This window comes from Oncorhynchus keta, chromosome 14 (genome assembly GCF_023373465.1).
Source record: "Oncorhynchus keta strain PuntledgeMale-10-30-2019 chromosome 14, Oket_V2, whole genome shotgun sequence".
In the NCBI taxonomy this organism is placed as follows: domain Eukaryota; kingdom Metazoa; phylum Chordata; class Actinopteri; order Salmoniformes; family Salmonidae; genus Oncorhynchus; species Oncorhynchus keta.
The window spans coordinates 31,820,834-31,848,191 of record NC_068434.1 but is presented as its reverse complement, the minus strand read 5'-3'; the positions used below and the strand labels follow the sequence as shown (position 1 = coordinate 31,848,191).

Here is a 27,358-nt window from a genome sequence, read left to right as displayed (position 1 = left end):
TTTCTACTGTGTTATTGACTTGTTAATTGTTTACTCCATGTGTAACTCTGTGTTGTCTGTTCACACTGCTATGCTTTATCTTGGCCAGGTCGCAGTTGCAAATGAGAACTTGTTCTCAACTAGCCTACCTGGTTAAATAAAGGTGAAATAAAAAAAATAAAAATCCTCGTAGTCCAGCTCTTATTCAACATGCGATCCATGGTCCACCCCCTGTCATATGATAGTCCAAAACAAATGTGTTGATTCCCTGAGTTTTTAGTTGCTATCCATGTTTGTATTACCTTCATGAGAGCAAGTATTTGTTGTTTATATAATGTTGTGTTAACTGTGTGTGTTTTGTGTTTCAGTATCAAGTGGGTCAGTTGTACTCCGTAGCAGAGGCCAGTAAGAATGAGACGGGCGGAGGAGAGGGCATCGAGGTCCTTAAAAATGAACCCTATGAGAAGGAGGGCGAGAAAGGACAGTACACACACAAAATCTACCATCTGAAGAGGTAACACACACCCACACTGTTCCTAGTGCACCATCACTATCTTGCCAGCAGGTGGAAGTGTAGTCATTCCTGTGTTACAGTAGGTTTGTAGTACCTTTTTTATTTATTTTAATTTTATAGAGGCCTTCAAGATATTGACATTAAGATATCTCGTTATATGACTGAAGTGTGTTTTATTCTGTGTGTGTGTGTGTGTGTGTGTGTGTGTGTGTGTGTGTATCCATCTATATCCCCTCGCTTCCACAGTAAAGTCCCAGCGTTTGTCAAGATGATAGCTCCTGAGGGCTCCCTGGTCTTCCATGAAAAGGCCTGGAATGCTTACCCTTACTGCCGAACCAGTGAGTCCCCTCTTCTTCTGCCTGAACTCTTACCTCTTCTCCCCCCACCTGTACCGCCTGCACCTTGTGACCACCCAAGCCATTTTGTTTTAGAGAGAAATGTTTTAAATTGATTCATTGTTGCTTGAACCAACTTATTATTTACATGAGTTGTGTGATCATTTCTTACTTTTTTTTGTCTTGGATTTGTATCTAACATTTGTTTTTTGGTCTTCTTATGCTTCGTCTGGACCCAGTTGTAACGGTGAGTAGCCTCAAATGACCCTGTTAGATTATCTCACTGTCTGTTTGGATGGTAATTGTTTGTGCATGTGTGTATAGTTGTTTGTCTGTGTGAATGTGGCATGCTTTAGTTTTCGTGAAGCGAACATGTCAACAATTTTAAAGAATGTGGCAAATAAGCCAAAAATGTTTGAGGTTTTTATTTATTTATGGGGAAATTGTATGGTTTGAATTTACCATGATATTGCTTCATCGGGTAGTTTTTGAATTCAGGGGTTGGAGGTCCTCCTTGTGGTCATTACTAGTTATGTAAATCTACTAGGTTTAGAGCCCTCAAACGCAAAAACCTCAAAGCCAGTTCCACTGCTTTTTTTCATAGTTCCCTTCTAATCAGGGACTGATTTAGACATGGGAAACCAGGTGGGTGCAATTAATTATCAGGTAAAACAGAAAACCAGCAGGCTCCTGACCTCCCATAGGGTAAGAGTTGAATATCTCTCGTTTAGAGGGTTTGTGGTTTCAGTAAAGATTGTAAATCTCCTTCCTTCAGAATGAGTATATGAAAGACGACTTCATCATTAAGATTGAGACATGGCACAAACCTGACCTAGGCACAGTAGAAAACGTGAGTACCTTTTTATCTGCCGTTCAAAACGAGTTAGATTATTTACAATTTACAAATCTCACTGTAAAGGTCACTGAATGTGTCCCCGATGAAGCTTTGCTGTCATGCTCATGCCTGGCTTTGATTGGCAGGTGCACAAGCTGGATGTGCCCACATGGAAGAGTGTGGAGGTGGTTCCCATTGACATCGCAGATGGGGAACAAGTGGCCCCTGCTGTGAGTACTCCTTTATGATACTGCCATCATGCCACAGTCCCACACTCAATAAAGCTCTGGATATTACCCTGTTTGGCACCATCATGTGGAGAGACCTGTGCATTGCACAGCAATCTTCCTACTTAGTATAATAATATCTAACCCCATTTAGATGTAAGATAAATATAATTGTAGGTCTATTCTGATGGGACAAAAAAACTAATTGACACGTTCCTTTTAAAGGGTTATTGAGAATGTTGTATTCCTTCTCAGCTGCCGGGCGGAACTATGGTGCATTGTTTCTCCTCTGCAGGTTCTGAAACCCCTCATCAGTATGGTATTGGAAGCTCTGCAATTATAACTTAATATTGGTATAATTTCTCAGTATATCTTCCTTTCAAATCCATAAGGTTCCTAGTACCAATGCTCATGGTAATTTATTGCTATTATTTGGCATGGCATTGCCTCACTTCACTGAGTTTGTGTTTGCACACATTTTGTGCTGTGCGAGTGCATGTGGTTATTTGCCCGAGCAGTGTGTGCTTGCGGTAGGTGTCTAACAAGGCGGACGTGTTTGCCTTGCTAGAGGAGTTGTCTGAGGGCCCTATCAGGTTTGTGCCTCAGGCAAGACTGCAGGGCCTGGCCTGCCAAGGGACCACAGATGAGTTTGTTAGTGTAATTAAGGCTCATGGCGCTCCATACGCCTGGCCCTCTCACACACACTTCCTCAGCGTAAGGCACATCGATTCACAGACCTCATTAGAGCAGCACAGTGTATTGTTATAGTGAAGGATCTTTCAGCATTAAAAAAGCCAAATTAGTGTGTGTTTCTTCCATTCTGCTCGTTTGGCTCCCTCCTGTTGGCCGATAGCCCTGAAAAGCAGCTTTTAGCTGCAGGCGCATCATGATTTATTTAAAATTGCTGGGCCCTTGAGCTGTTTGTAATTTGAAAGGCGTTTCATTTTTATTTTTCACAACAGTTGGTTTAAGTTGACTTTAGGGCTGGGCAATATAGCGAATTCATTATTTCTGTTTTTGCGTGATATTCCAAATCCTGTATTGCACGAATCTAGGTTATTTTTTTCCCCGTCTTTTTTTGCGTTTATGTCCACTTGTTCTCGTTGTCTTTTTGGTCTCGTCTCTTTCGCTCCTTCTGTGCTGTTGTGTGCACCTTCTCATTTACACCAGAGCTCTTTATACACTACTCAAAAAAATAAAGGGAACACAGCCCAACCCCGTGCAGGACGTTTGGCATTTGCCAGAGAACACCAAGATTGGCAAATTCGCCACTGGCTTTTCACAGATGAAAGCAGGTTCACACTGAGCATGTGACAGAGTCTGGAGACGCCGTGGAGAACGTTCTGCTGCCTGCAACATCCTCCAGCATGACCGGTTTGGCGGTGGGTCAGTCATGGTGTGGGGTGGCATTTCTTTGGGGTGCCGCACAGCCCTCCATCTGCTCGCCAGAGGTAGCCTGATTGCCATTAGGTACCGAGATGTGATCCTCAGACCCCTTGTGAGACCATATGCTGGTGCGGTTGGCCCTGGGTTCCTCCTAATGCAAGACAATGCTAGACCTCATGTGGCTGAAGTGTGTCCGCAGTTCCTGCAAGAGGAAGGCGTTGATGCTATGGACTGGCCCGCCCGTTCCCCAGACCTGAATCCAATTGAGCACATCTGGGACATCATGTCTCGCTCCATCCACCAACGCCATGTTGCACCACAGACTCTCCAGGAGTTGGCGGATGCTTTAGTCCAGGTCTGGGAGGAGATCCCTCAGGAGACCATCCGCCACCTCATCAGGAGCATGCCCAGGCGTGGTAGGGAGGTCATACAGGCACGTGGAGGCCACACACACTACTGAGCCTCATTTAGACTTGTTTTAAGGGCATTACATCAAAGTTGGATCAGCCTGTAGTGTGGTTTTCCACTTTCATTTTGAGTGTCACTCCAAATCCAGACCTCCATGGGTTGATAAATTTGATCATTCCATTGATAATTTTTGTGTGATTTTGTTGTCAGCACATTCAACTATATAAAGAAAAAAGTATTTAATAAGAATATTTCATTCCATTCAGATCTAGGATGTGTTATTTTAGTGTTCCCTTTATTTTTTTGAGCAGTGTATAATGACAAGATGCATGTCTCCGCCCGTTTTCCCAAAGCCGGGAAGGCCCTGCCTCTCACGCCAACAAAGTTGAGAGATCACCTCTTCCTCTCTGACAAGCGGTTTCAACTCGCTATTTGCATTTGAGCTTTGGTCCACCAGAATCAGTCATGGAGACATTATTTTACTGTAACAGAGAAGTTTTCTAATGATACACTTATGTCTCAACTATTCAGATTGCGCACAGATCAGACGCTACTAAAACGAGAGTATCAATGAAGATTGATTCTGAAAATGAATGCGCAGTTTGTCGCATGCTGCTTTGGAGTACCACATACTGCTAGCAGCATTTTAGCCAAAGACTGTTTATACTAGCTGTCTAGTTTGTGTTTTATAAATGTGCAATAAGCACATTTTATAAATTCTGAACAAAGTGTACAAGGCTAGCATGCTGTTCAGAGACAAACAAACATAAGGGTGTGTTCATAACAATTCAACTGTTCAACCTGGTTAGCGAGCAAATAAGATAGGTAAACTAGAACTATAAAGATGAACTAGCATGTGTGCTTGAGCGATCGTTGATTGTCTATAGCCTAATGCCTGCTGTAAGAAGTTGGGCATTATTAGTGAATGTGCATTACGCATGGTTCTAGTTACATGTGTAACAAAAAAGGGCCTTTTCATGGACTTAAAAGCCAGATCAGTGACTATGGCAACAACAACAAAAAAGCAGGTTAAACTTATGGTTGTGGAAGGCCTCTATTTAGGTATAAATTCATTAGATTAATGCTGACTGTTCGAAATGCAGTGTATTTTGCCTTTAAGTCTACAACACTGCTTATTTCGAGAACATTAAAACCAGTATATGCAGTATATATCTTGAAGATTTTTAGGTCCAATTGATCAGCCCTAGTTGACTTTGCACTTCTCTCTCTGAGCTCTTTACGATTAATAGTGAAACCAGAAGAGGACTGTGAGACTGTTAAGGGTGTGTGCAGGGCTCCCATCTTTCAAAGGTTAGGAGTACCACATTAAATTTAGTACCATTGGTTGATTTGAGAAGAGTGGTTGATTTTGGGATGAATGAGGTGCTGGAGCTGTCTTTTTCCCAAGTCGGTCCATTAGACTATGTTCACAGGAATTCCCAACTGACATTATGCTAGAGAGACCTCTGACTATTCACTCTTCAGGGTTTATACACGTTTTGACAGATGGTATTTTATGACTTTTGCATGACTTTTAACCAGATTTCCATGACTAATAATTGGTGGCGTCTATGTAGCCTACATGGAAAGTTAGCATGAATGTGCTATTGTAGAAATGCAAACTGTTAAGGGCCCAAAAAGATGACTATCAGCTTTAAAATGCTAACTTCTAGTGACTTTTAGGATGGGTCCCTTGTTGAAATGTTTTAACTGTGTACTATTTAAACAACAAATAATATGATCAGTCTGTGTAAAATAAAGTGGTTCGTGTGAACCAAGCTCATAGCAAAAAAATGTTTTATCTGCCTGTGTACATCTGTTCTACATTAATGTGCCCTTTGTCTCGTTCAGTCAGAGTACACCTGACATACCTCTTTCTATCCACCTTATTGAACAAGTGAGAAAGAGGGAAAGTGTTTGTGTGTGGTGTTCCTTTTGACCTCATAGAGGAAGAACATTTAGTTGATAGTAAGTTCATTTAGCTAACTAGTTAACATTTCACACAGATTGCCAGGGTCCCATGAGTAACTAACGTTATAGCATGAGGAACGGCAAGGCTTGATCGAATTCTCAGTTAGTACTATAGCTAATTGATTCCTCGAGCTAACGCTACCTCATCTGATGTTGTAACGTTAGCTATTTAGCTGTCTGACTTTGTTAGGCAGCTAATTTTCACACCATAAACTCAATTATTTGATCAGCTAAGTTAGCTAATGTTGCTGAACATTTCTCTGACTAGCTAACGGAGAATTCAGCTATTGTAGCAAGATACTTAACAGTTCTTATTCCCCCACACTTGCTCCCTCACCTCAAAATGTCCAAATGCCAGTTGTTTTTCAGTTACAGCTCATGAAGTACGCTTCATCACCTTACCACCTTCATCTCCAGGCTTCTCACCTGCCTCTAGTGGTCATGCAGGGGACGCAGACTCAAATCTCTAGCCACTTTAATAATTAATAATAATGAATGTATCTCTATTCACTTTAAACAATGCCCCTTTATATAATGTTTCATACCCTACATTACTCATCTCATATGTATATACTGTACTCTATACCATCTACTGCATCTTGCCTATGCCGCACGGCCATCACTCATCCATATATTTTTATGTACATATTCTTATTCATCCCTTTACACTTGTGCGTACATAAGGTAGCTGTTGTGAAATTGTTAGATTACTTGTTAGATATTACTGCACTGTCTGAACTAGAAGCACAATAATTTCACTGCACTCGCAGTAACATCTGCTAACCATGTGTATGTGACCAATAACATTTTGATTTGACGCGCTGCTGCAGTAACTGGCAAACTGTCTGTCCACTCTCCGCTGTCTTTTCAGAGCGCGGGCTGAATCTGTAACTAGCAAGTTGGTTGTCGCTTCCCTCTTCAGTCACGTGCTGCATCCTGTTATGTGGAGGACTGGCTGATCCCAGGCCTGAGCCTTAGATGATATAATGGTGTCATAGGTCTTTCTCAACAGTGCCTGTCGAACGACATAATACTTATAATTACTAGCAAGATGGCTTGTAGTGAGGCTAGTTATGTTTTGGAACAGTGTATTCTGCACATTCAGGCTGGGACATTCTCAATCGGCGCATTCCCTCACGAATTGTCTACTGGCACGCATATGCTGGATTTACAGATATGAATGCCCACTCTCCATTACTTTTCGATGCAGATCCTACCTTCATTCTGCTTTGATAAACCTTTTTTTGACACTGTGTGCAAATCCGAGCTGGTGATGGGCCACTTTGTTTTGTAGAGGACGCAGTTCACAGAAAGTTAAAGGGTGCCAGGATGGCGCTCCGGCCAAACTCGAGCACTGATTTGAGATACAGCCTTAATGAACAACGGTACAGCAAAGCCTTATCGTGCTTGTGTATTATGCTGCTAGAGTGTGTGGGTCTACTCTCCTGCTGCACTAGTGAGTTAGTTCCAACTGTATGTTTGACTGTGAATGTGAATGGGTTTAGTGCCTGTGTTTTGGTGTATTAGTGCAGCTGGGATCTCAGCATTGTGATACACAGTGTGTCACAAGACGTGAGGAAGATAGCCCTGTGTTTGGGGGAGCAGTCTCTCCTCAGCCTGGCCCTGTGTCTGGGGGAGCAGTTATGCACACAATCAGACACACGAACACAGTCTTCCACACACACTGGCACCAGCCTGCGCCCTTCTGTCATCTATAATGTCAGCATAGCCATTTGCTGGAAGCATCAACATTTGCTGGAAGCATCAACAAGTAACTTCCGGCGCCGAAAGAGATGGCCGCCTCGCTTCGCGTTCCTAGGAAACTATGCATTTTTTTTTTTTTTTTACGTGTTATTTCTTACATTAGTACCCCAGGTCATCTTAGGTTTCATTACATACAGTCGAGAAGAACTACTGAATATAAGATCAGCGTCAACTCACCATCAGTACGACCAAGAATATGATTTTCACGAAGCGGATCCTGTGTTCTGCCTTTCAACCAGGACAACGGAATGGATCCCAGCCGGTGACCCCAAAAAAACGACTCCGTAAAAGAGGGAAACGAGGCGATCTTCTGGTCAGACTCCGGAGACGGGCACATCGTGCACCACTCCCTAGCATTCTTCTTGCCAATGTCCAATCTCTTGACAACAAGGTTGATGAACTCCGAGCAAGGGTAGGATTCCAGAGGGACATCAGAGACATGTAACGTTCTTTGCTTCACGGAAACATGGCTCACTGGAGAGACTCTATCGGAGGCGGTGCAGCCAGCGGGTTTCTCCATGCATCGCGCCGACAGAAACAAACATCTTTCTGGTAAGAAGAGGGGCGGGGGCGTATGCCTTATGGCTAACGAGACGTGGTGTGATCACAGAAACATACAGAAACTCAAATCCTTCTGTTCACCTGATTTAAGAATTCCTCACAATCAAATGTCGACCGCATTATCTACCAAGAGAATTCTTTTCGATTATAATCACAGCCGTATATATTCCCCCCCAAGCAGACACATCGATGGCTCTGAACTAACTTTATTTGACTCTTTGCAAACTGGAATCCATACATCCTGAGGCTGCATTCATTGTAGCTGGGGATTTTAACAAGGCTAATCTGAAAACAAGACTCCCTAAATTGTATCAGCATATCGATTGCGCAACCAGGGCGGGAAAAACCTTGGATCATTGTTATTCTAACTTCCGCGACGCATATAAGGCCCTGCCCCGCCCTCCTTTCAGAAAAGCTGACCACGACTCCATTTTGCTGATCCCTGCCTACAGACAGAAACTAAAACAAGAAGCTCCCACGCTAAGGTCTGTCCAACGCTGGTCCGACCAAGCTGATTCCACACTCCAAGACTGCTTCCATCACGTGGACTGGGATATGTTTCGTATTGCGTCAGATAACAACATTGACGAATACGCTGTTCCGGTGTGCGAGTTCTTTAGAACGTGCGTTGAAGATGTCGTTCCCATAGCAACGATTAAAACATTCCCTAACCAGAAACCGTGGATTGATGGCAGCATTCGTGTGAAACTGAAAGAGCGAACCACTGCTTTTAATCAGGGCAAGGTGACTGGTAACATGACCGAGTGCAGCTATTCCCTCCGCAAGGCTATCAAACAAGTTAAGCGTCAGTATAGAGAAAGTAGAATCTCAATTCAACGGCTCAGACACGAGGTATGTGGCAGGGTCTACAGTCAATCACGGACTACAAGAAGAAAACCAGCCCATTCACGGACCAGGATGTCTTGCTCCCAGGCAGACTAAATAACTTTTTTGCCCGCTTTGAGGACAATACAGTGCCACTGACACGGCCTGCAACGAAAACATGCGGACTCTCCTTCACTGCAGCCGAGGTGAGTAAAACATATAAACGTGTTAACCCTCGCAAGGCTGCAGGCCCAGACGGCATCCCCAGCCGCGCCCTCAGAGCATGCGCAGACCAGCTGGCCGGTGTGTTTACGGACATAATCAATCCCTATACCAGTCTGCTGTTCCCACATGCTTAAACAGGGCCACCATTGTTCCTGTTCCCAAGAAAGCTAAGGTAACTGAGCTAAACGACTACCGCCCCGTAGCACTCACTTCCGTCATGAAGTGCTTTGAGAGACTAGTCAAGGACCATATCACCTCCACCCTACCTGACACCCTAGACCCACTCCAATTTGCTTACTGCCCAAATAGGTCCACAGACGATGCAATCTCAACCACACTGCACACTGCCCTAACCCATCTGGACAAGAGGAATACCTATGTGAGAATGCTGTTCATCGACTAAAGCTCGTCATCAAGCTCGAGACCCTGGGTCTCGACCCCGCCCTGTGCAACTGGGTACTGGACTTCCTGACGGGCCGCCCCCAAGGGGTTAGGGTAGGCTACATCTCCACCCCGCTGATCCTCAACACTGGGGCCCCACAATTGTGCGTTCTGAGCCCTCTCCCGTACTCCCTGTTCACCCACAACTGCGTAGCCACTCACGCCTCCAACTCAATCATCAAGTTTGCGGACGACACAACAGTGGTAGGCTTGATTACGAACAACGACGAGACGGCCTACAGGGAGGAGGTGAGGGCCCTCGGAGTGTCGTGTCAGGAAAATAACCTCGCACTCAACGTCAACAAAACTAAGGAGATGATTGTGGACTTCAGGAAACAGCAGAGGGAACACCCCCCTATCCACATCGATGGAACAGTAGTGGAGAGGGTAGTAAGTTTTAAGTTCCTCGGCATACACATCACAGACAAACTGAATTGGTCCACTCACACAGACAGCATCGTGAAGAAGGCGCAGCGGCGGCTCTTCAACCTCAGGAGGCTGAAGAAATTTGGCTTGTCACCAAAAGTACTCACAAGCTTCTACAGATGCACAATCGAAAGCATCCTGTCGGGCTGTATCACCGCCTGGTACGGCAACTGCTCCGCCCACAACCGTAAGGCTCTCCAGAGGGTAGTGAGGTCTGCACAACGCATCACCGGGGGCAAACTACTTGCCCTCCAGGACACCTACACCACCCGATGTTGTTACAGGAAGGCCATAAAGATCATCAAGGACAACAACCACCCGAGCCACTGCCTGTTCACCCCGCTATCATCCAGAAGGCGAGGTCAGTACAGGTGCATCAAAGCTGGGACCGAGAGACTGAAAAACAGCTTCTATCTCAAGGCCATCAGACTGTTAAACAGCCACCACTAACATTGAGTGGCTGCTGCCAACACACTGACACTTTAATAATGGGAATTGATGGGAAATTATGTAAAATATATCACTAGCCACTTTAAACAATGCTACCTAATATAATGTTTACATACCCTACATTATTCATCTCATATGTATACGTATATACTGTACTCTATATCATCTACTGCATCCTTATGTAATACATGTATCACTAGCCACTTTAACTATGCCACTTTGTTTACATACTCATCTCATATGTATATACTGTACTCGATACCATCTACTGTATCTTGCCTATGCTGCTCTGTACCATCACTCATTCATATATCTTTATGCACATATTCTTTATCCCCTTACACTGTGTATAAGACAGTAGTTTTGGAATTGTTAGTTAGATTACTTGTTGGTTCTTACTGCATTGTCGGAACTAGAAGCACAAGCATTTCGTTACACTCGCATTAACATCTGCTAACCATGTGTATGTGACAAATAAATTCTAAATTGAGCAGTTGTAAGTCGCTCTGGATAAGAGCGTCTGCTAAATGACTTAAATGTAAATGTAATGTAAATGTAAATAAAAATTTGATTTGATTTGAAGTTCCCACCTGACAGACTACCCAGCCCAGCTCAGATATGGTGGAGGGCACAGGGCTGGGCTCTGGTGCTGCAGCCTGGGGCCAGGGCAGTGGGGCTTTGGAGGGTAGACCTAGCCTAGGAGACCCTGGCCTCTCATGGTAGCCCCCTTTCCCCTCTGCCCAGAGGGTAGCATTAGTGCAGGGCCAACTCTCAGTCACATGGGCTAGAGGGGCTTTAGAGGGCCCGGTATGACTTATGCAGACCTGCACGCATTTTGAGTACCATGCATGCATTTTGAGGTCAGAGTAGATACCGCTGATGTGAAGAAAAAGGTTAGGGTAAAAATGGAGATCCAACTGCATTTTCCAAAAATGTATGTTTGTCAAGCCTATATCCACTATCTCGTAGTTGGCTAAGGCGTCATTTCGACGAAGGTAATTATATATAACACTTAGTCAACTAAGCGAGAACACTTGCTTGGCCTCGCGTGCTTTGATCTCCACAACCGTAGTAGGCGCGAGCACATTGACTAGCAAGGAAACGTGCATTGTTGCGGTATTTCAGTGTGCGTCACTGCATGGATGGAAATCGACATGACAGAGCTGTTCCGCTAATACAGTCCTTCACAGAAAGTTATGTTAGGCCAACTAATCTTTAACCGTCTGTTAATTAGTCAGTTGTTGATCTCTCCTCCTTGATATAGCTGTATTTAATTTTTTATTTCACCTTTTTTTTAACCAGGTCGGCAAGTTGAGAACAAGTTTTCATTTTACAATTGCGACCTGGCCAAGATAAAGCAAAGCAGTTTGACACACAACAACAGAGTTACACATGGAGTAAAACAAACATACAGTCAATAATACAGTATAAACAAGTCTATATACAATGTGAGCAAATAAGGTGAGATAAGGGAGGTAAAGGCAAAAAAAAAGCCATTGGTGGCGAAGTAAATACAATATAGAAAGTGAAACACAGGAATGGTAGATTTGCAGTGGAAGAATGTGCAAAGTAGAAATAGAAATAATGGGGTGCAAAGGAGCTAAATAAATACAGTAGGGGAAGAGGGAGTTGTTTGGGCTAAATTATAGATGGGCTATGTGTAGGTGCAGTAATCTGTGAGCTGCTCTGACAGCTGGTGCTTAAAGCTAGTGAGGGAGATAAGTGTTTCCATTTTCAGAGATTTTTGTAGTTCGTTCCATTCATTGGCAGCAGATAACTGGAAGGAGAGGCAGCCAAATGAGGAATTGGTTTTGGGGTTGACCAGAGAGATATACCTGCTGGAGCGCGTGCTACAGGTGGGTGCTGCTATGGTGACCAGCGAGCTAAGGGGGAACTTTACCTGTATGTCAATAGTAGGCTTCTAATAATGTAATAATGTAATAGTACCGAAAAATCACATTTCCTTTTTTTCCCAAACCTTTGGGCAAATAACAAAGATTATCGAGATACATCGTGTTCTCGAAATAAGCGATGTTGTACAATTTGATGTTTAAATACACTGCATTTCAAACAGTCAGCAATGATCTAATGAATTCCGGGCTTGTGAAGTTATACCTAGGCTAAATATAAGCCTTTCATACGATTAACAAATAATCACATTTGTTAATCAGAATATACATACACACACAGTACCAGTCACAAGTTTGGACACCTACTCATTCTAGGGTTTTTCTTTTCTTTTTTACTATTTTCTATATTGTAGAATAATTGTGAAGACAAACTATGAAAATGCAGATATGGAATCATGTAGTAACCAAAAGTGTTAAACAAATCAAAATATATTTGAGATTATTCAAATGGCCAACCCTTTATAAAAAAAAAATGCAATCACTGATCTGGCTATCAAGTCCATGGAAATGCCCTTTTTTTGTAACACATGTAACTAGAACCATGCATAATGCACATTCACTAATAATGCCCAACTTCTTACAGCAGGCATTAGGCTATAGACAATTAACACTGGTATCATCAACGATCGCTCAAGCCCACAAGCAAGTTTATCTTTATAGTTCTAGTTTAGCGATCTTATTTGCTAGCTAACAAGGTTGAACAGTTGAATTGTTATGAACATACCCTTCTCTTTGAAAAGCATGTTAGCCTGTTCAGATGTTGAAATTAAGTGGCCTACCTTATTTCTTAGAATGGGAACGTGTTGCCAATTCTTTGATATAATTGTGTTTTATGCTTATTGCACTTTTTATAAAACACAAACTAGACAGCTAGTATAACAGTCTGCTGCTAGCGGTACCAATGCCGCGTGTGACAAACCTGAGCATTCATTTTACAGAATCAATGTTCGTTGATACACTCGGTTTAGTTGTCTGCTCTGCGTGTAATTTGAGTAGTTGAGACATAAAAAGGGTATCGTTAGAAAGGTTCTCTATTACAGTAAAATAATGTCTCAATGTGTTTGTGTCCATATGACTGATTCTGGTGGACCAAAGCTCAAACAAAAATAGCGAGTTGAAACCGCTTGTCAGAGAGGAAGAGGTGATCTCTCAACTTTGTTGGCGTGAGAGGCAGGGAGAGGGTCTTTGTGTGTGTGTGTAAACCATAGAGGAATAGGCAAAGCGAGATGTTTCACTCGCTAAAATCTGTCCAAAATAAGGCCAATGTGTTTCTATGGGCTTATTTTGGACCCGACGCTTGTCGCCTGCCTCCACGCCTTTGAGACAACGGTTCCGATTGTTAGGGCAGAGACATGAGCATCTTGTCATTATATACAGATCTCTGGTGTAAGTGGGAAGGTGCACAGAGGAGCTAAAGAGACGACCAAAAATACATCTTGAGAACAAGTGGCCATAAATGCTCATTAAAACGTTGATTATTGTGATACGGGCATTTGGAATATCACGCAAAACATGCATTCGGATTAATCAAATTAATTTGATCTATCGCCCAGCCCTATGTTGAATGACTGATAGCCTAGTAGTCGGACCTAACTTGATGGATTAGGTCAGAGATGGAGATCTGAAACAAGTTCATATTAGCCTATTTAATTGGTTTCATATGTCAAATAGCCTACAGTTAACTAGACTTTTGCATTTCATCCAGTAATAGAATTATTCAGAATATTCTCCCCAAACAGAATTAAGCCAGTTTAAATTTTCACTAAACTATCCACAAAACCTTTTATTTTATTTATTTTATTAAGAATTGTATGTGTTCGCTACGTTGTTTGATATAATTTAACTCAATGTTTCAGGAAATGGCCGTTACAGGTTTTCCAAAAAGGCGAAACACTTCAGCTTCCATAGGGGGAAGTTGACTGACCCCCACCCCCCACCCAACCTTAGGCCTACATCAGCACCACCTTGTCAGAAAATCCTAGGGAGAGCCCTGATTTTACATTTAAATGCATTTCTAGTTAGCTACTGAAGAGCAGCCAATTACCAAGTACCCATAAGTCCATAGCCTGCCATTCCTTCTGAGGCAACATTATTAAGCTAAAAAATATGCATTTGCCTAATGATTTGAGCAGTGTGGGTGTTGTGCAGGGCCAGGGGTGACACCACCATGCTGAAGTGGTACTTTTAAAAAGGTTTAAGGTTGGCAGGTCTGCTAATGTGGAATACATATGTGTTGAAATGATTTGTTCTGTGTTTTGATTATTAAAGTGTTAATTGTCATCCTTCTCTTCCCTCTCCAGGACTACAAGGCAGATGAGGACCCTGCTCTGTTCAAGTCAGCTAAGACTGGTAGAGGACCCCTGGGACCCAACTGGAAGGTATACCTCTCACTGGAACACCAGGGAGGGAGGGAGACTGCAGTTTGATGAAGACAAATCACCTCTCTCTGCTCTAATTGGGCGTAATAGAAATTGCAAGTGATCAGGTCAGATTAGCCCCTCCTGTCTCAGCCCTGCTCACACGCTCTCAGCCATCCAGGAGTGTGTGTTTGTACGTAGCTATCTGCCCTGGAATGTACTATGTGTGTCATCTCTCTTAGTTTGAGCTAGGAACGGCTCTGTTTTTTTAAATGAGTCTGCGAGGATAGTTGTTTGTAAAAAAGTGAGAGGTGATGAAAACAGCTCATCCAGAGATACCGTTTTCCCATCAAACCCTTCATCTACAGCCCTGCAAACAGGCCCATGATGTTAAACTAGTTAGATCTCCACCCAGCAATGGTTTACATCCCTTATATACTTAACAAAATATAAACACAACATGTAAAGGGTTGGTCCCATGTTTGATGAGCTGAAATAAAAGATCCCATGTTCTATATGCATAAAAAGCCTAATTCTCTCAAATCTTGTGCACACATCTGTTTACATCCCTTTTAGTGAGCATTTCAAATTTGCCAACATAATCCATCCACCTGACAGGTGTGGCATATCAAGAAGCTGATCTAACGGCATGCTCATTACAGAGGTGCACCTTGTGCTGGGGACAAAAGCCCACTCTAAAATGTGCAGTTTTGTCACACAACACAATGGCACAAGTGTCTCAGGTTTTGAGTGTGCAATCGGCATGCAGGTTGCAGGAATGTCCACCAGAGCTGTTGACAGATAATTGAATGTTGATTTTTCTACCATAAGCTGCCACCAATGTTGTTTTTGGAGAATTTGACTGTACGTCTTACCAGCCTCACAACTGCAGACCACTTGTAACCACGCCTACCCAGGACCAAAAAATCTGGCTTCTTCACCTGTGGGATCTTCTGAGACAGCCACCCGGACAGCTTATGAAACTGAGTAATCTTTTTCTGTTTTAAAGCCCTTTTTGTGGGGGATAAACTAATTCTGACTGGCTGGGCCTGGCTCCCAATTGAGTGGGCCTGGCTCCCAAGTGAGTGGGCCTATGCCCTCCCAGGCTCAGCCCCTGCCCAGTCATCTGAAATCCATATTAATTTATTTCAATTGACAGATTTCCTAATGAACTGTAACTCAGTAAAATTGTTGAAATTGTTAGGTGTTGCGTATTTATATTTTTGTTCAGTATAGTTCAACGTGGAAAAGTTTTTCTCCTCTGCGACAACTTGCACAGATGAGACTGCTAAACAGCTTTATAAAGTCTAAAGCAACTTTTCGTTTAGATCCCCCCTCACCTTGGACATGGAAACACTTTTTGGAGAGGAAAAAGGGAGAGAATCTTAATTAAAGTTACAACAGAGAACACTATTTGTGCCAGCTTCTCAGAGCAGTAGAACTCTTCTATCTCTGCGTGCACACATGCTTCCGTATTGGCACACTTTGTATTTCTGAAAACTCCTGGTCCTTTGAGCAGGGCGACGGGAGAGAAGAAATGTCACCGTAAATGTTTTGATGTGGTTTCCGTTTTATGTGAAGTTCTCCTTTAGCGGTGACAACTTTTCTAGCTAAACCCTACGCAAATTTAGAATGTTTTTCATTCCCACCATCCCCCTCTCTCTCCTCTGTGATGGGAGCATCAAACGGTGGTGGAATGGGTGTGATTGCGGCAGGTCTGTGGCATTTCTCTCTGTGTGCAGCGCTAGAATGAAGTGATTAATTAAACTGGTGTTCTGGGAGTGGTGTGCGCGTGTGTGTTCTGGGGGCAAGCAGGTCTTGGGTGTTAATAATGGAACCGGCTTTGTGCTGAGATGCCGTTATCGCTGTGTGATGCGAGCAGCGTTTTATCTGCCTTCCCCGGCCACAAAGGCATGCCTGTCTGGAACAGTGTCGCTGTCAGGGTGGAGCGAGAGAAATGGTCCCTTCATCTGGAGTTTATCCACTTTGCTCTCTCTCCTCTTCCTCTCAGGGAGACCGAGTGCAAGCTGCAGATGGATTTAAAACTGTTTTGTAGATTAGAAGACTTATCTGTCTACTGCATATTCTCATATCGATAATTATTTTACTAAGCTTCGTTTCCAAAACATGATGTATTAATGACATTTTAATGGTTGGAATACCGCAGAGATTTGTCCAAACCGGTTTCATTTTTCTGCGTTCTCAAATCACACTCTGCTTTCTTCTCTTCGAGAGTTCCATTATTGGGAAGTTTGCATAAACTTTGCTTATTTGCATATTCTGTTTTTTTGTAATATCTTGTCAACATAAATTATTTAGTGTGTCTTCGTGCATTGTTTTCTCAGTGTCTGTTCTCCTGTTGTGTTGCTACTAACAGAAGGAGCTGGTTAGTAAGGCTGACTGCCCGAGGATGTGTGCCTACAAACTGGTCACTGTCAAGTTCAAGTGGTGGGGCCTGCAGAACAAGGTGGAGAGCTTTATTCACAAGGTTAGGACATGGTTTTTTTTCTTCAGGTTAACAGACACTAGCTATGTTTCCATTAACTTGTCCAATAATTTGTTGTCGACATTAAAGTTGTGATAGAAAATATGCATAAAAAGCTTATTTCTCTCAAATTTTGTGCACAATGTGTTATAATCCATCCACCTTACAGGTGGGGCATATCAATAAACTGATTAAACAGCATGATAATTACACAGGTGCACCTTGTGCTGGGGACAATAAAGGGCCATTCTAAAATGTGCAGTTTTGTCACAGAACACAATGCCACAGATGTCTCAAGTTTTGAAGGAGCATACAATTGGCATGCAGACTGCAGGAATGTCCCCCAGAGCTGTTGCCAGAGATTTGAATGTTAATTTCTCTACCATAAGCAGCCTCCGTCATTTTAGAGAATTTGGCAGTAGGTCCAACCGGCCTCACAATTCCAGACTGACCACGTGTAACCACGCCAGCCCAGGACCTCCACATCTGGCTTCTTCAGCTGCGGGATCCTCCTCGACAGCTGATGAAGCGGAGTATTTCTGACTGTAATCAAGCCCTTTTCTGGTGAAAAACTGACTGGCTGGGCCTGGCTCCCCAGTGGGAGGGCCTATGCCCACCCATGGCTGCGCCTCTACCCAGTCATGTGAAATCCAGAGATTAGGGCCTAATAAATTTATTTCATTTGACTGATTCCCTTATGAACTGTAACTCAGTAAAATAGTTGAAATTATCCCATGTTGCGGTTTTAATTATTTTGTTAAGTATATTTAAGCTGCAAAAACAGTGTTGAATTAAAAATGAACTGGTTTGAAGTGTTTCCATGATCCATTTAGGCAAATCGCGCATGCCTTTCCACCGATTTTCATGTCGAAGGTAGCCCGCAAAAGCCAGCATGGATAGAATGCAAGAATTGACTGTTTGCTATAATTATTAGAATATGTGCCAACTTCTAGTCGAAGTCAGTGTCCTGTTGAAACTTACACTCCTGTAGCCTAGATATGGTATAACTTGCATCCAGAAAAGCAAGGTGTCGCCATTCATGCATTCTTGAAAGTCAAGACATTTATTTTTATAGTCGAAAAATAGATTTAGCAATCAGTTGGTATTTAGAATTACATTTGGAGGGGAGCTTTATAGTTCTTTGACATCACGAACCTTAATTATTCGGCAATCATAATTTATTCAAAAACAACAGTCATTTTTCGCAATAAAGAACAATCCACCTCTGTCGAATGATGCAATTTGTATTCATCTTTAGAACATTTCTCCTATAGCTGTGTCTCCATTCCACATGTCACATTGTTTATTTTGCGACATTGCTTTTGTAAAATAAACCTGGATCAAAGGAAACCTGCCTACTGAGTCATCAAGAGTGAATATAATCCAAGCAGCACTGTACATTAATCTGTAGGTACACCTCAAACACCTGGGTTATATGGTTTATGCTCAGTCTTTTGATATCCAGGACTAGACTGTATAGCATCTGACCAAGATGTGTACCTTCCTTTTTTATTCTGTCACTATCTGACACATGATTCCTCGTACCCTTTTCTTTACCTCTGTATGCCTCTATCCATGTTTTCTCCTCCAGCAAGAGAAGCGCATCTTCACGAACTTCCATCGCCAGCTGTTCTGTTGGATTGACAAGTGGGTGGAGCTGACTATGGAGGACATCAGGCGGATGGAGGCGGAGACCCAGAAGGAGCTGGAGGAGGTATGTAAAGGAACATAGTGGATTACAAATGGGAGAAAGGTTCAATGCTTACTACACTAAACCTCCAAAACCATTAGAGCGAGTGTGCCGTTTTTAAGCGTTTTCATGGCGGCAGATCACTGCAGTGCTGCCCTATGTGCTTGGCAGTGTCGGTCTGGTGTTTTCCTTGTGGGTCCTGGCCATGGTTGGATAGCAGGCTGTCTTAGCCTGTCTGTGGTGTCATCCCTCAGAGACGGTGGTAATGTTAGGAAGCTCATTGGAAGAGTCATCAGGATCTCTGGAAGTGATGCTGGTTGGTCTGTTCATTAGTGGTGCTGAGACACACAACATTTACTCTAAATTCGTATCCCTCCCTAGATCCTTTTCCTAGAATTCTGATTATTATTTTGACTTTTTAATATAAAATCTGAGCTAAACACCCTGTTAATTTATTTAAATCTGTTAAATCAATGATCCCCTCTTATAATTTAATGTAAATAAATCAGCTTTTTGTGTTTTATGACAAACTAAAACATGTATGATTTTATGACATTGTCATTTTTCCCATCTTATGTGGCTTTATTTACTGCTTGTCATAATTTTGCTAAATAATATTGAAAGGAACATCAGTCCTAGTCTTCTTATCAGTAGAGGGTTCACTTTTCTTTTTACCGTGTTTGTTTGATTCGACCATGTGTACTCACAATGCTGTCCAAAGGGATATGGGGGTGGAATTCTATATTCCTGCCCCTATCCCCTTCTCCAGCCTGTCTGTCTCCCCCTCCCAGGGTTCCCACACATTGTTTGTTTATTCTGGAAAAGTCAGGGAAATGTGTGATATTTTCAAAGAAATCCATCTCAACTGTGAGAGAATTGTAATCACATACAGTGCATTCAGAAAGTATTCAGACTCCTTGAATTTTTCCACATTTTGTTACGTTACAGCCTTATTCTAAAATTAATTAATTAAATGTTGTTGGCACCTGGCACCATCCCTATGGTGAAGCGGGGTGGCAGCATCTTGCTGTGGGGATGTTTTTCAGCGGCAGGGACGCTGAAAAATAGCTGTTGCGACGCTCCCCATCCAAATAGCTGTGCAGCGACGCTCCCCATCCATCCTGACAGAGCTTTAGAGGATCTGCAGAGAAGAATGGGAGAAACTCCCCAAATACAGGTGTGCCAAGCTTGTAGCTTCATACCCAAGAAGACTGTAATCGCTGCCATAGGTGATTCAACAAAGTACTGAGTATAGGGTCTGACTAATTAAGTAAATGTGATATTTCAGTTTCCATTTTCTTTAAAATTCTCCGTCATTATGGGGTATTGTGTGTAGATTTTGGGGGACACACAATGTTTTCCATTTTAGAATAAAGCTGTAAAGTAACAATGCAGAAAAGTCAAGGGGTCTGAATACTTTCCGAATGCACTGTATAGCCTGTCACTCCTTTTACAGTCGAGCCTACATTTTGGAATAGACAGCCTAGTCTTGGTCCATTGTGATTGTTCATTATAATACACAACCTTCATCCTTGAAGTCATTAAAAAGTCAGACATTTAGATGGGTAACTTGTGTGGGAACCCTCCCACCCTTTCCCCCAATCTCTACCTCTGCCCTTACAGGCCTCCTGATTCTATCATTTTACATCTAGATGCGTAGGAAGGGCTCTGTTCGAGGCACGAAGGCTTCAGACGAGTAGCTGCTCCAGGTGTAGGTCTGCGGAAGGCTGTGTAAGTGCAACTAGTCGGGCCAATAGCAGACATGTTGGTTACACCTCCACTATCTCTCATGGATTCCTTGTCTGTCTTCTCCCACTGGGCTCTCTTGGTATTGCTGCATGTTTACACTGCTTTCACTCCATATACAGTAGTGTCGTAACAAGGATTTATGGTCTGGTTTGTGTGGGTGTCTGTGTGTGTTCTTGTCACGTGAACTTCCATAACTCAGACTTGTATTAGTTAATCAATAACACCAGATCTCAGAGAAATGAAGAATTTGCCAGATCGTTAAGTGTATTGCTGACATCGCGAAAAGGGGTGTGTGTGTGTGTGTGTGTGTGTGTGTGTGTGTGTGTCAATCTCCCCATGTGAGGGCAGACATCTGTTCAGCCTGTTTTCAGAACCAAGGCGAGAGAGCAGGTTTTAAAAAGGCTATGGCAGCCAGGTAAAGCCCAACTAACAAAAAGTCAGCACTGGTTTCTGGCCTTGTATCTATAGTCCAAAGAAAGGCCATACAGAATATGCATAACAAACGCACACAGAAACGCTCATCTGGCACTGCAGACTTCTGTTTGTATCACATTCTCAGTAAGGTCTTACCAATCACACCCTGTTGGCCCCACTCGGAATATCAATCTGAGCGATTTTGGCCGTACATGGAGGAATCTGGGCCGGACTGGCCGAAGTGGGGCGGTCTCAAGCATTCCTGGCCTGGAACCAAAGCTGATCATTTGGAGCTCTGCTTCTTCCCACTATATCTCGCCCAATCCTACATGTGTTTCTCATTTTCCCCTGGACTATGTAAACCGACTAGTGCCATCAAAGAGGCCCACGGCATGGAGGAGTGCTTGGCCTGGGCTTCTGAGCTGAGGGGTCGCCAGGGTTACACTGTGCCAGTACTGTAGGGCTCCACAGGGCGGCACCCATGAGTTGGAGTCTTAATACCATTTATAACGACAAGTGCAGTTTCTGCTCTTTTACCAGTTCAACACCCATACACCCCCAGCTCCTGTAGACGGTTAAACTCAGTGTCCTAGAGAGCTTTATCGCCTTATGTATAGACTTTGAACATGTGCTTCAGTTCAGGTGAAAGGAGGTTGAGTAGTAATTTATGTATCCGGGTCTTAAACCAAACGTGTTGTGGTTGGACTACACTGTGTGAGTGAGAAATACCATGTTTTGGAGATGATGCACCAATAGTCCTGTCTGCTTGTGTGCTAACACGGGTGGTGGTGGGGGAGAAAAACCCTTCAAGATGGCTTCCTCTGCCTAATTAACATACAAATGGAATTCTGCAGTTGAAAAGGAGCCTGTGCTGAGATTGAGGAGGGAGGGAGAAGTGGAAGGTAGAATCCTCATGTCATTATATCAGATTTCTAGTCCTCTGTTTAGGGCTAGCATGGTGCGGTTGAACTCTTCCATTAAGGTATTCTGCTATCAAATTCAGCCACTAATTAACTTTCTGAAGTCATCAGCCTTAGGGTGTGAGGACCTGAAAGCAATGCCTTTATCTACCTACAAGATAAACAATGGCTCAATAAGAACCATTTTTACACATTCTTTTTAAAAAAAAGAAAGTTTGAAGATTCTAAATGTTGATTGCTTCTCGGTGAACAGAATGCTGGAATTTCTGAGCCACATCCATCCCAGTTTCTTTCACAGTAACAAGCAGCCTTTCTTCTCGCAGAATTCCACTTGTTGACGCATGCTCTCACAGAACCTGCCTCCACTTGTTTGGTCTCTGTAGAGATGTAGTACATGTCTGTTTATTTCTTTCTCTCGCTGCCTATCCCCTTTTCTCTACCTCAGCTTCGCAAACAAGGTCAAGTACGGGGAACCAGTGCTGCCGATGCCGAATGAGATGGAGGGTTTTAAACAGAGATGAAGAGTGAAGATGATGAAGAATCTCGACGTGTGCTCCCTGCGTGCCACCTTTTTACCTTACTGATTCAGGATGAGGAGGACGAGGGCTCTGCTCCAATCGCTCAATAGACCAGCACCCTGACCTACCTGCATCCAATTATAGACATTCTATCCACAGAATAATTGATTTGTAGAAAGTGACACGATCATAGCTTGTAATTTTGATCTCCTAAAGACATTATCAAGAAGCAATGACCTCAGTAAAGCCAGCTACCACCACCATGTTGTTGATAGACTAGTCCCTCTATCTTCTCTTGATAGATGCTTAGAGGGCTGCTTGGTTGTTGAGAGATTAATATTTTCAAAGCATTTAATTGGCATGATTCCCCTTATGGCAGGTGTTGGACCTGTATTTTGTTATTCCAGTCGAGTAGGATCGTTCCTCTGGTCTGTTGCCTTGCCCATTTTTTTTTTGTTTTCCTTTGTATTCATAGATATTTTCCCCAGATCATGTCCTCTTCTAGCTGTTCATAACTCTATGGTTTTCCATTAGCTGGCGAAAGAGATCCTGTCAGTGTGTTCTCCAAAAACGTGTCCCTTCCTGCCATGGCGTTCATTAAGAGATTACTGACACCCTTGGCACCTGTGCCCATCCTAATTTTCCCCCCTCCCTCTGCATCTTATTAACACTCTGGTGATCTTGTCCACACAGGTATTTCACACTCACTCCCATGCAAATTAACACAAACACACAGTCATATGCACATGTCGACCCGCGCACACACACAGGTGTGAATGCCTTTGTGGTGGCTGATTTCTTCCAAGCTCAAGCTGGGCAGATCCCTGCAGGATCTTTCAACTGAAGGGAAGTGGCTGTTGGAGTGTTTGGAGCTGTCACTGTTTTTCCCACACTCTCCATTCTCCATACGCTCACACTCAGTCAATCCGCTCCTCCCCAGCGGATGTCCCCAGAGCGAAACCGCACTGAAAAACAGTCACAGATGGTGCTACACCCTTCCAGTCTCTGTCACGCACTGCTCACCCCACCCTGCAGTCCACCACCCCAGTAGCCTGCCTGTCTGTCTGCCTTATTCCTGTGGATCTCTGGGACCGTGTTCTGCTGCAGGTCGTATCCTGCTGAACAGGGGCATCAGGTCAACAGACACCCAGCACCACCCTAGCCCAGACCAGGCCACACCTGACTGGGCCTGTTTACCGTTGCAGCTGCCTCCCTACCTACTCACTCAGCACTACACTGCCTTACTGTACCTATACAGGACCCCCACATGACATACTGTACCTCCACTCTGTCATCTACCCCTTTACCTCTTTGCCAGACTTGGGGCTCTGCTTCTGGGTGCTAACGAGCACCACCACACGGGCACCAGTTAGGAACCACTCCGTAGTCTTAGGATTTACTATAGGGACACTGATCAACAGTGGGTAGAACGGGGATGGTCCTCGGGGGCCTGAGTTGGTCTCTCACTTGCACCAGCTAACACACCTGACTCCACTAAACGGCTAATCATGCAAGAATTCGAATGCAATTTGTTTAATCCGCTGTGCTTGCTAGGGATGGGGGGGTGACACTACTCTGGCCCCTGAGGACTGGAGTTGCCCATCCCTGGGTCAGATGAAGGGCTTGATTGGTTTGCAATGACTTTAAGATCTGTTTTAGTTGAACCACACAATGTGCTCAAGGTCCTAATGCATGTTTGTTCTATTGAACTGTGGTGGGGTGATTATTCCCTGCCGCGATACTGTACTGATGTAGACAACAGCACTCCCCAGCAGCAAGCCGGTCGGACAGTTCCGTGCTGGAGCCCGAATGCTACTCTGTTTAAGCACCAAAGTGCCTTCATGTTATTGTGTGCATGTCTGCGTGCTTGTGGGACAATAAAGAATGCGTGTGTATCTTACCTTGTCATTCAACCTCAGCCATTCTGCCTATTTTTATATATAGATATGCTTGCAGCTAAGATGGATGGAATATTTTTTTATGAAGAGCTTAGCCTTGATGGTCTATTTTTATTGTGAAAGCCTTACAGGGGGATGTGAGAACCTTAGTGATTGGTTTAGTGCTCACCCAAAGAGTGTGCATGGCTCTGGGTGATATCATTTGTTTACATGTGTTGTTTACTATCCACACACTTCCCCAGGGGCAATACTGACTCACCAGCAGATAGATGGCCAACTGAACTCTCCTGAACCCCATAACTGAGTAGAGATATCATGAGTACTCATGTCCGTTTCAGTTGTGAGTGACTGACAGGACATAAACTCATGGCCATAATGGGACTGATGAAGTCCAAATTTCCCATCAATGACAGTTTATGCAGTCAAACTGTAAGAGAGGAGTGTTGAATATGACCAATGTCTTAAGATCTGTCTACAACCGCTGCCTTATATTGAATAGAAAACTTGTTAAAACTCCATAATGCAACACCAACCTTGTAGCGAACCATTGTTCTATGATATCTGCACTGTGGGCAAAGGACAACGGGGAAGTAGTCTTTACAAGAAACTACAGTGTGGTCATGATTTATGAAATGTACTGTTAAGTTTCTAGAAGAAAATGCTTTTAAATGTTTCTGATCATCTGAAATTCAGGGGACATGGTAGTGAATGTATTTAATTTAGCCTTTTCCATTTGTAGAGTTTTGTGCCGCGGGAAGTCTACATAATGCATCTAATTACCTAATTAAATGTCAACAATGTACTGCTTCTGCTTTCTTTATTCTGATCTGATATTGGCTAGGTTTTGTTTCTGTTGGTCTCTTTGTCTTGGAAGCGTTCTTCTGAATCTGAAGCCTATGTAAATGAAATTAATTTTGACATGAGAGAACTGGGTCATATACACTAGATAGAAGCCAAACGGACAAACCGGGATGGACTACCTGAACTTGTCCAACAAGAAACACTTGCTTTCATTGCAAAGCATTTTGCTACGGTGTGCAGTATTGAATAATTTTCCTTAGTGTGTTCAGATTGCATGGATATAACATGCCGTTTAGTGCAGAATTTTAACCATAGTGACAGTCATGCATGCATATATTTTACATATGGGTGGGCACAGAAATTGTGGGATTGCAAGTGTTGTGAGCTACAGAGGACCACAACAAGATGCAAATCCAATCAGCTGCTGCAACCTAATGCACAATGTACATGGTAAGAAATTATAGAGGATATTGCCATCTGTAGCAGTGTTGGTTATACTTTATTTGGATAGTCCCAAGTAGATGTTCAATAACTCAACATTTAAAATATCTACGAACCCTGACCATCCTAAACTTTAAACCTAATGTCACGGTTTTCATATGGTGAAGGAGAGTCGGACCAAACTGCAGCGTGTATATTGCGATCCATGTTTAATCAAACAACGTAAACACGAATAAACACAAACACCCGAAAACAGCCTATACTTGTGTCAACTAACACAGCACAAGGACATCAAGACACTCAGGACAATCACCCACAATACAACCAAAGAATATGGCTGCCTAAATATGGTTCCCAATCAGAGACAATGATAAACACCTGCCTCTGATTGAGAACCACTTCAGACAGCCATAGACTCTCCTAGAGCTACAATCCCACTAAGCTACACACCACATACAAAAACCCATGTCACACCCTAGCCTGACCAAATACATGAAGAAAAACACAAAATACTTCGACCAGGGCGTGACACCTAACCCTTATTCTAACCATAACCTTAGCAAGCAACAAAGTTTGTTAATATTATGGCCATCTGTATATCATCTATATGGCACTATCCAAATAGTGGGACTGCAGTGTTTATTGTTTGAAGTCTGTTTTTCTTTTATTTGGGTCTTTATTTTTTCATTCCGTCTTTCTCCTCTTTTAAGTCACTCCATCTCACAAGACCAGTGGAGAATAAGCGCTGCCTGTAGTACATGTGAAGGTTCTATTGGTCCCATGAATGACATGGTTCCGGTTAGAAAAAGAGTAGTTCTACAACCTTTTTTAATATTTTCCGATATTGTAGATGGAGTAAATTGACAATCACTTTCCGGTGTAATCTAGTTTCAACTGGAGAAAAGAAAGTTCTGATTGTGTTCAAAGATTGCAATGGAAATGGTCACTCTGAGTCTAATCTAGTCATGCGCTCTTATTTACAGCAGTGCACCTAAATTATTCCTTCTCTCAACTCACAAACAAAAAGTTAGCTCAAACACTTTGGCAGTCACGTCTTCACTCAGACCTTGAGTGTTAGAAAGTGTATTTGTGACTCCAGAAGGACTCCCCATCCGTCTCCTAGAGGTCAGTAGAGTCACACAACAACAACCAAGTCGGTGCAGGAAAAGCAGTAAGTCTGCAGGCTGAGATATCCGCTCTTTAATTCTTGTTTGTGAAGAATGGTCACATATGCACAGTGCACGGAAACAAGTCATATCTGCACCAGAACAGGCAAATAATACTGTTTCTAAAAGGGGACATGGGCAGAGTCAACCACACTCTGTAAGACAGCTCACACCCAAATGCACGGGCGAACAGGAATGGACCAGAGATTGATGCCTGTTGGTGGCCAGGCCATAGCCCCTATTTTTTTGTTTTTATTTAACTAGGGAAGTCCGTTAAGAACCAGTTCTTATTTACAGTGATGGCCTACCCGTCATTTAGATTGCCCAGTCCAGAATATATGGGTCTGGCACAAATGTAATGGGCTGAACCCTCGCCTCTAATCTAATATTTAAACAATCAAAAGTTTTGACACACCTATTCATTCCTGTGTTTTTCTTTAGTTTGACTATTTTCTACATTGTAGAATAATAGTGAAGACATCAAAACTATGAAATAACACATGGAATCATGTAATAACCTAACTAAATATGTTTTATACTTGATATTCTTCAAAGTAGCCATCCTTTGCCTTGAGAGCTTTGCATACTCTTGGCATTCTCTCAACCAGCCTCATGAGCCTTGTTAAAAGTTAATTTGCTGAATTTCTTTCATTAATGCGTTT

At 43.1% G+C, this 27,358-nt stretch overlaps 1 protein-coding gene across 1 annotated transcript in view; it reads left to right on the top strand.

Annotated features, from left to right (window-relative positions):
* LOC118370544 (phosphatidylinositol transfer protein beta isoform) overlaps window positions 1–25,090 on the top strand; it is a 42,815-nt gene extending 17,725 nt beyond the window's left edge. Inside the window, exons 4-12 of the mRNA XM_035755580.2 lie at window positions 348–493; window positions 740–831; window positions 1,068–1,075; window positions 1,604–1,678; window positions 1,810–1,893; window positions 14,558–14,635; window positions 16,992–17,102; window positions 18,691–18,813; window positions 22,318–25,090. Coding sequence (XP_035611473.1) covers window positions 348–493; window positions 740–831; window positions 1,068–1,075; window positions 1,604–1,678; window positions 1,810–1,893; window positions 14,558–14,635; window positions 16,992–17,102; window positions 18,691–18,813; window positions 22,318–22,368 — 768 coding nt within the window. The 3' untranslated portion in view covers window positions 22,369–25,090. The remainder of the gene's footprint in view (window positions 1–347; window positions 494–739; window positions 832–1,067; window positions 1,076–1,603; window positions 1,679–1,809; window positions 1,894–14,557; window positions 14,636–16,991; window positions 17,103–18,690; window positions 18,814–22,317) is intronic.
* The last annotated feature ends 2,268 nt before the right edge of the window (window positions 25,091–27,358 follow it).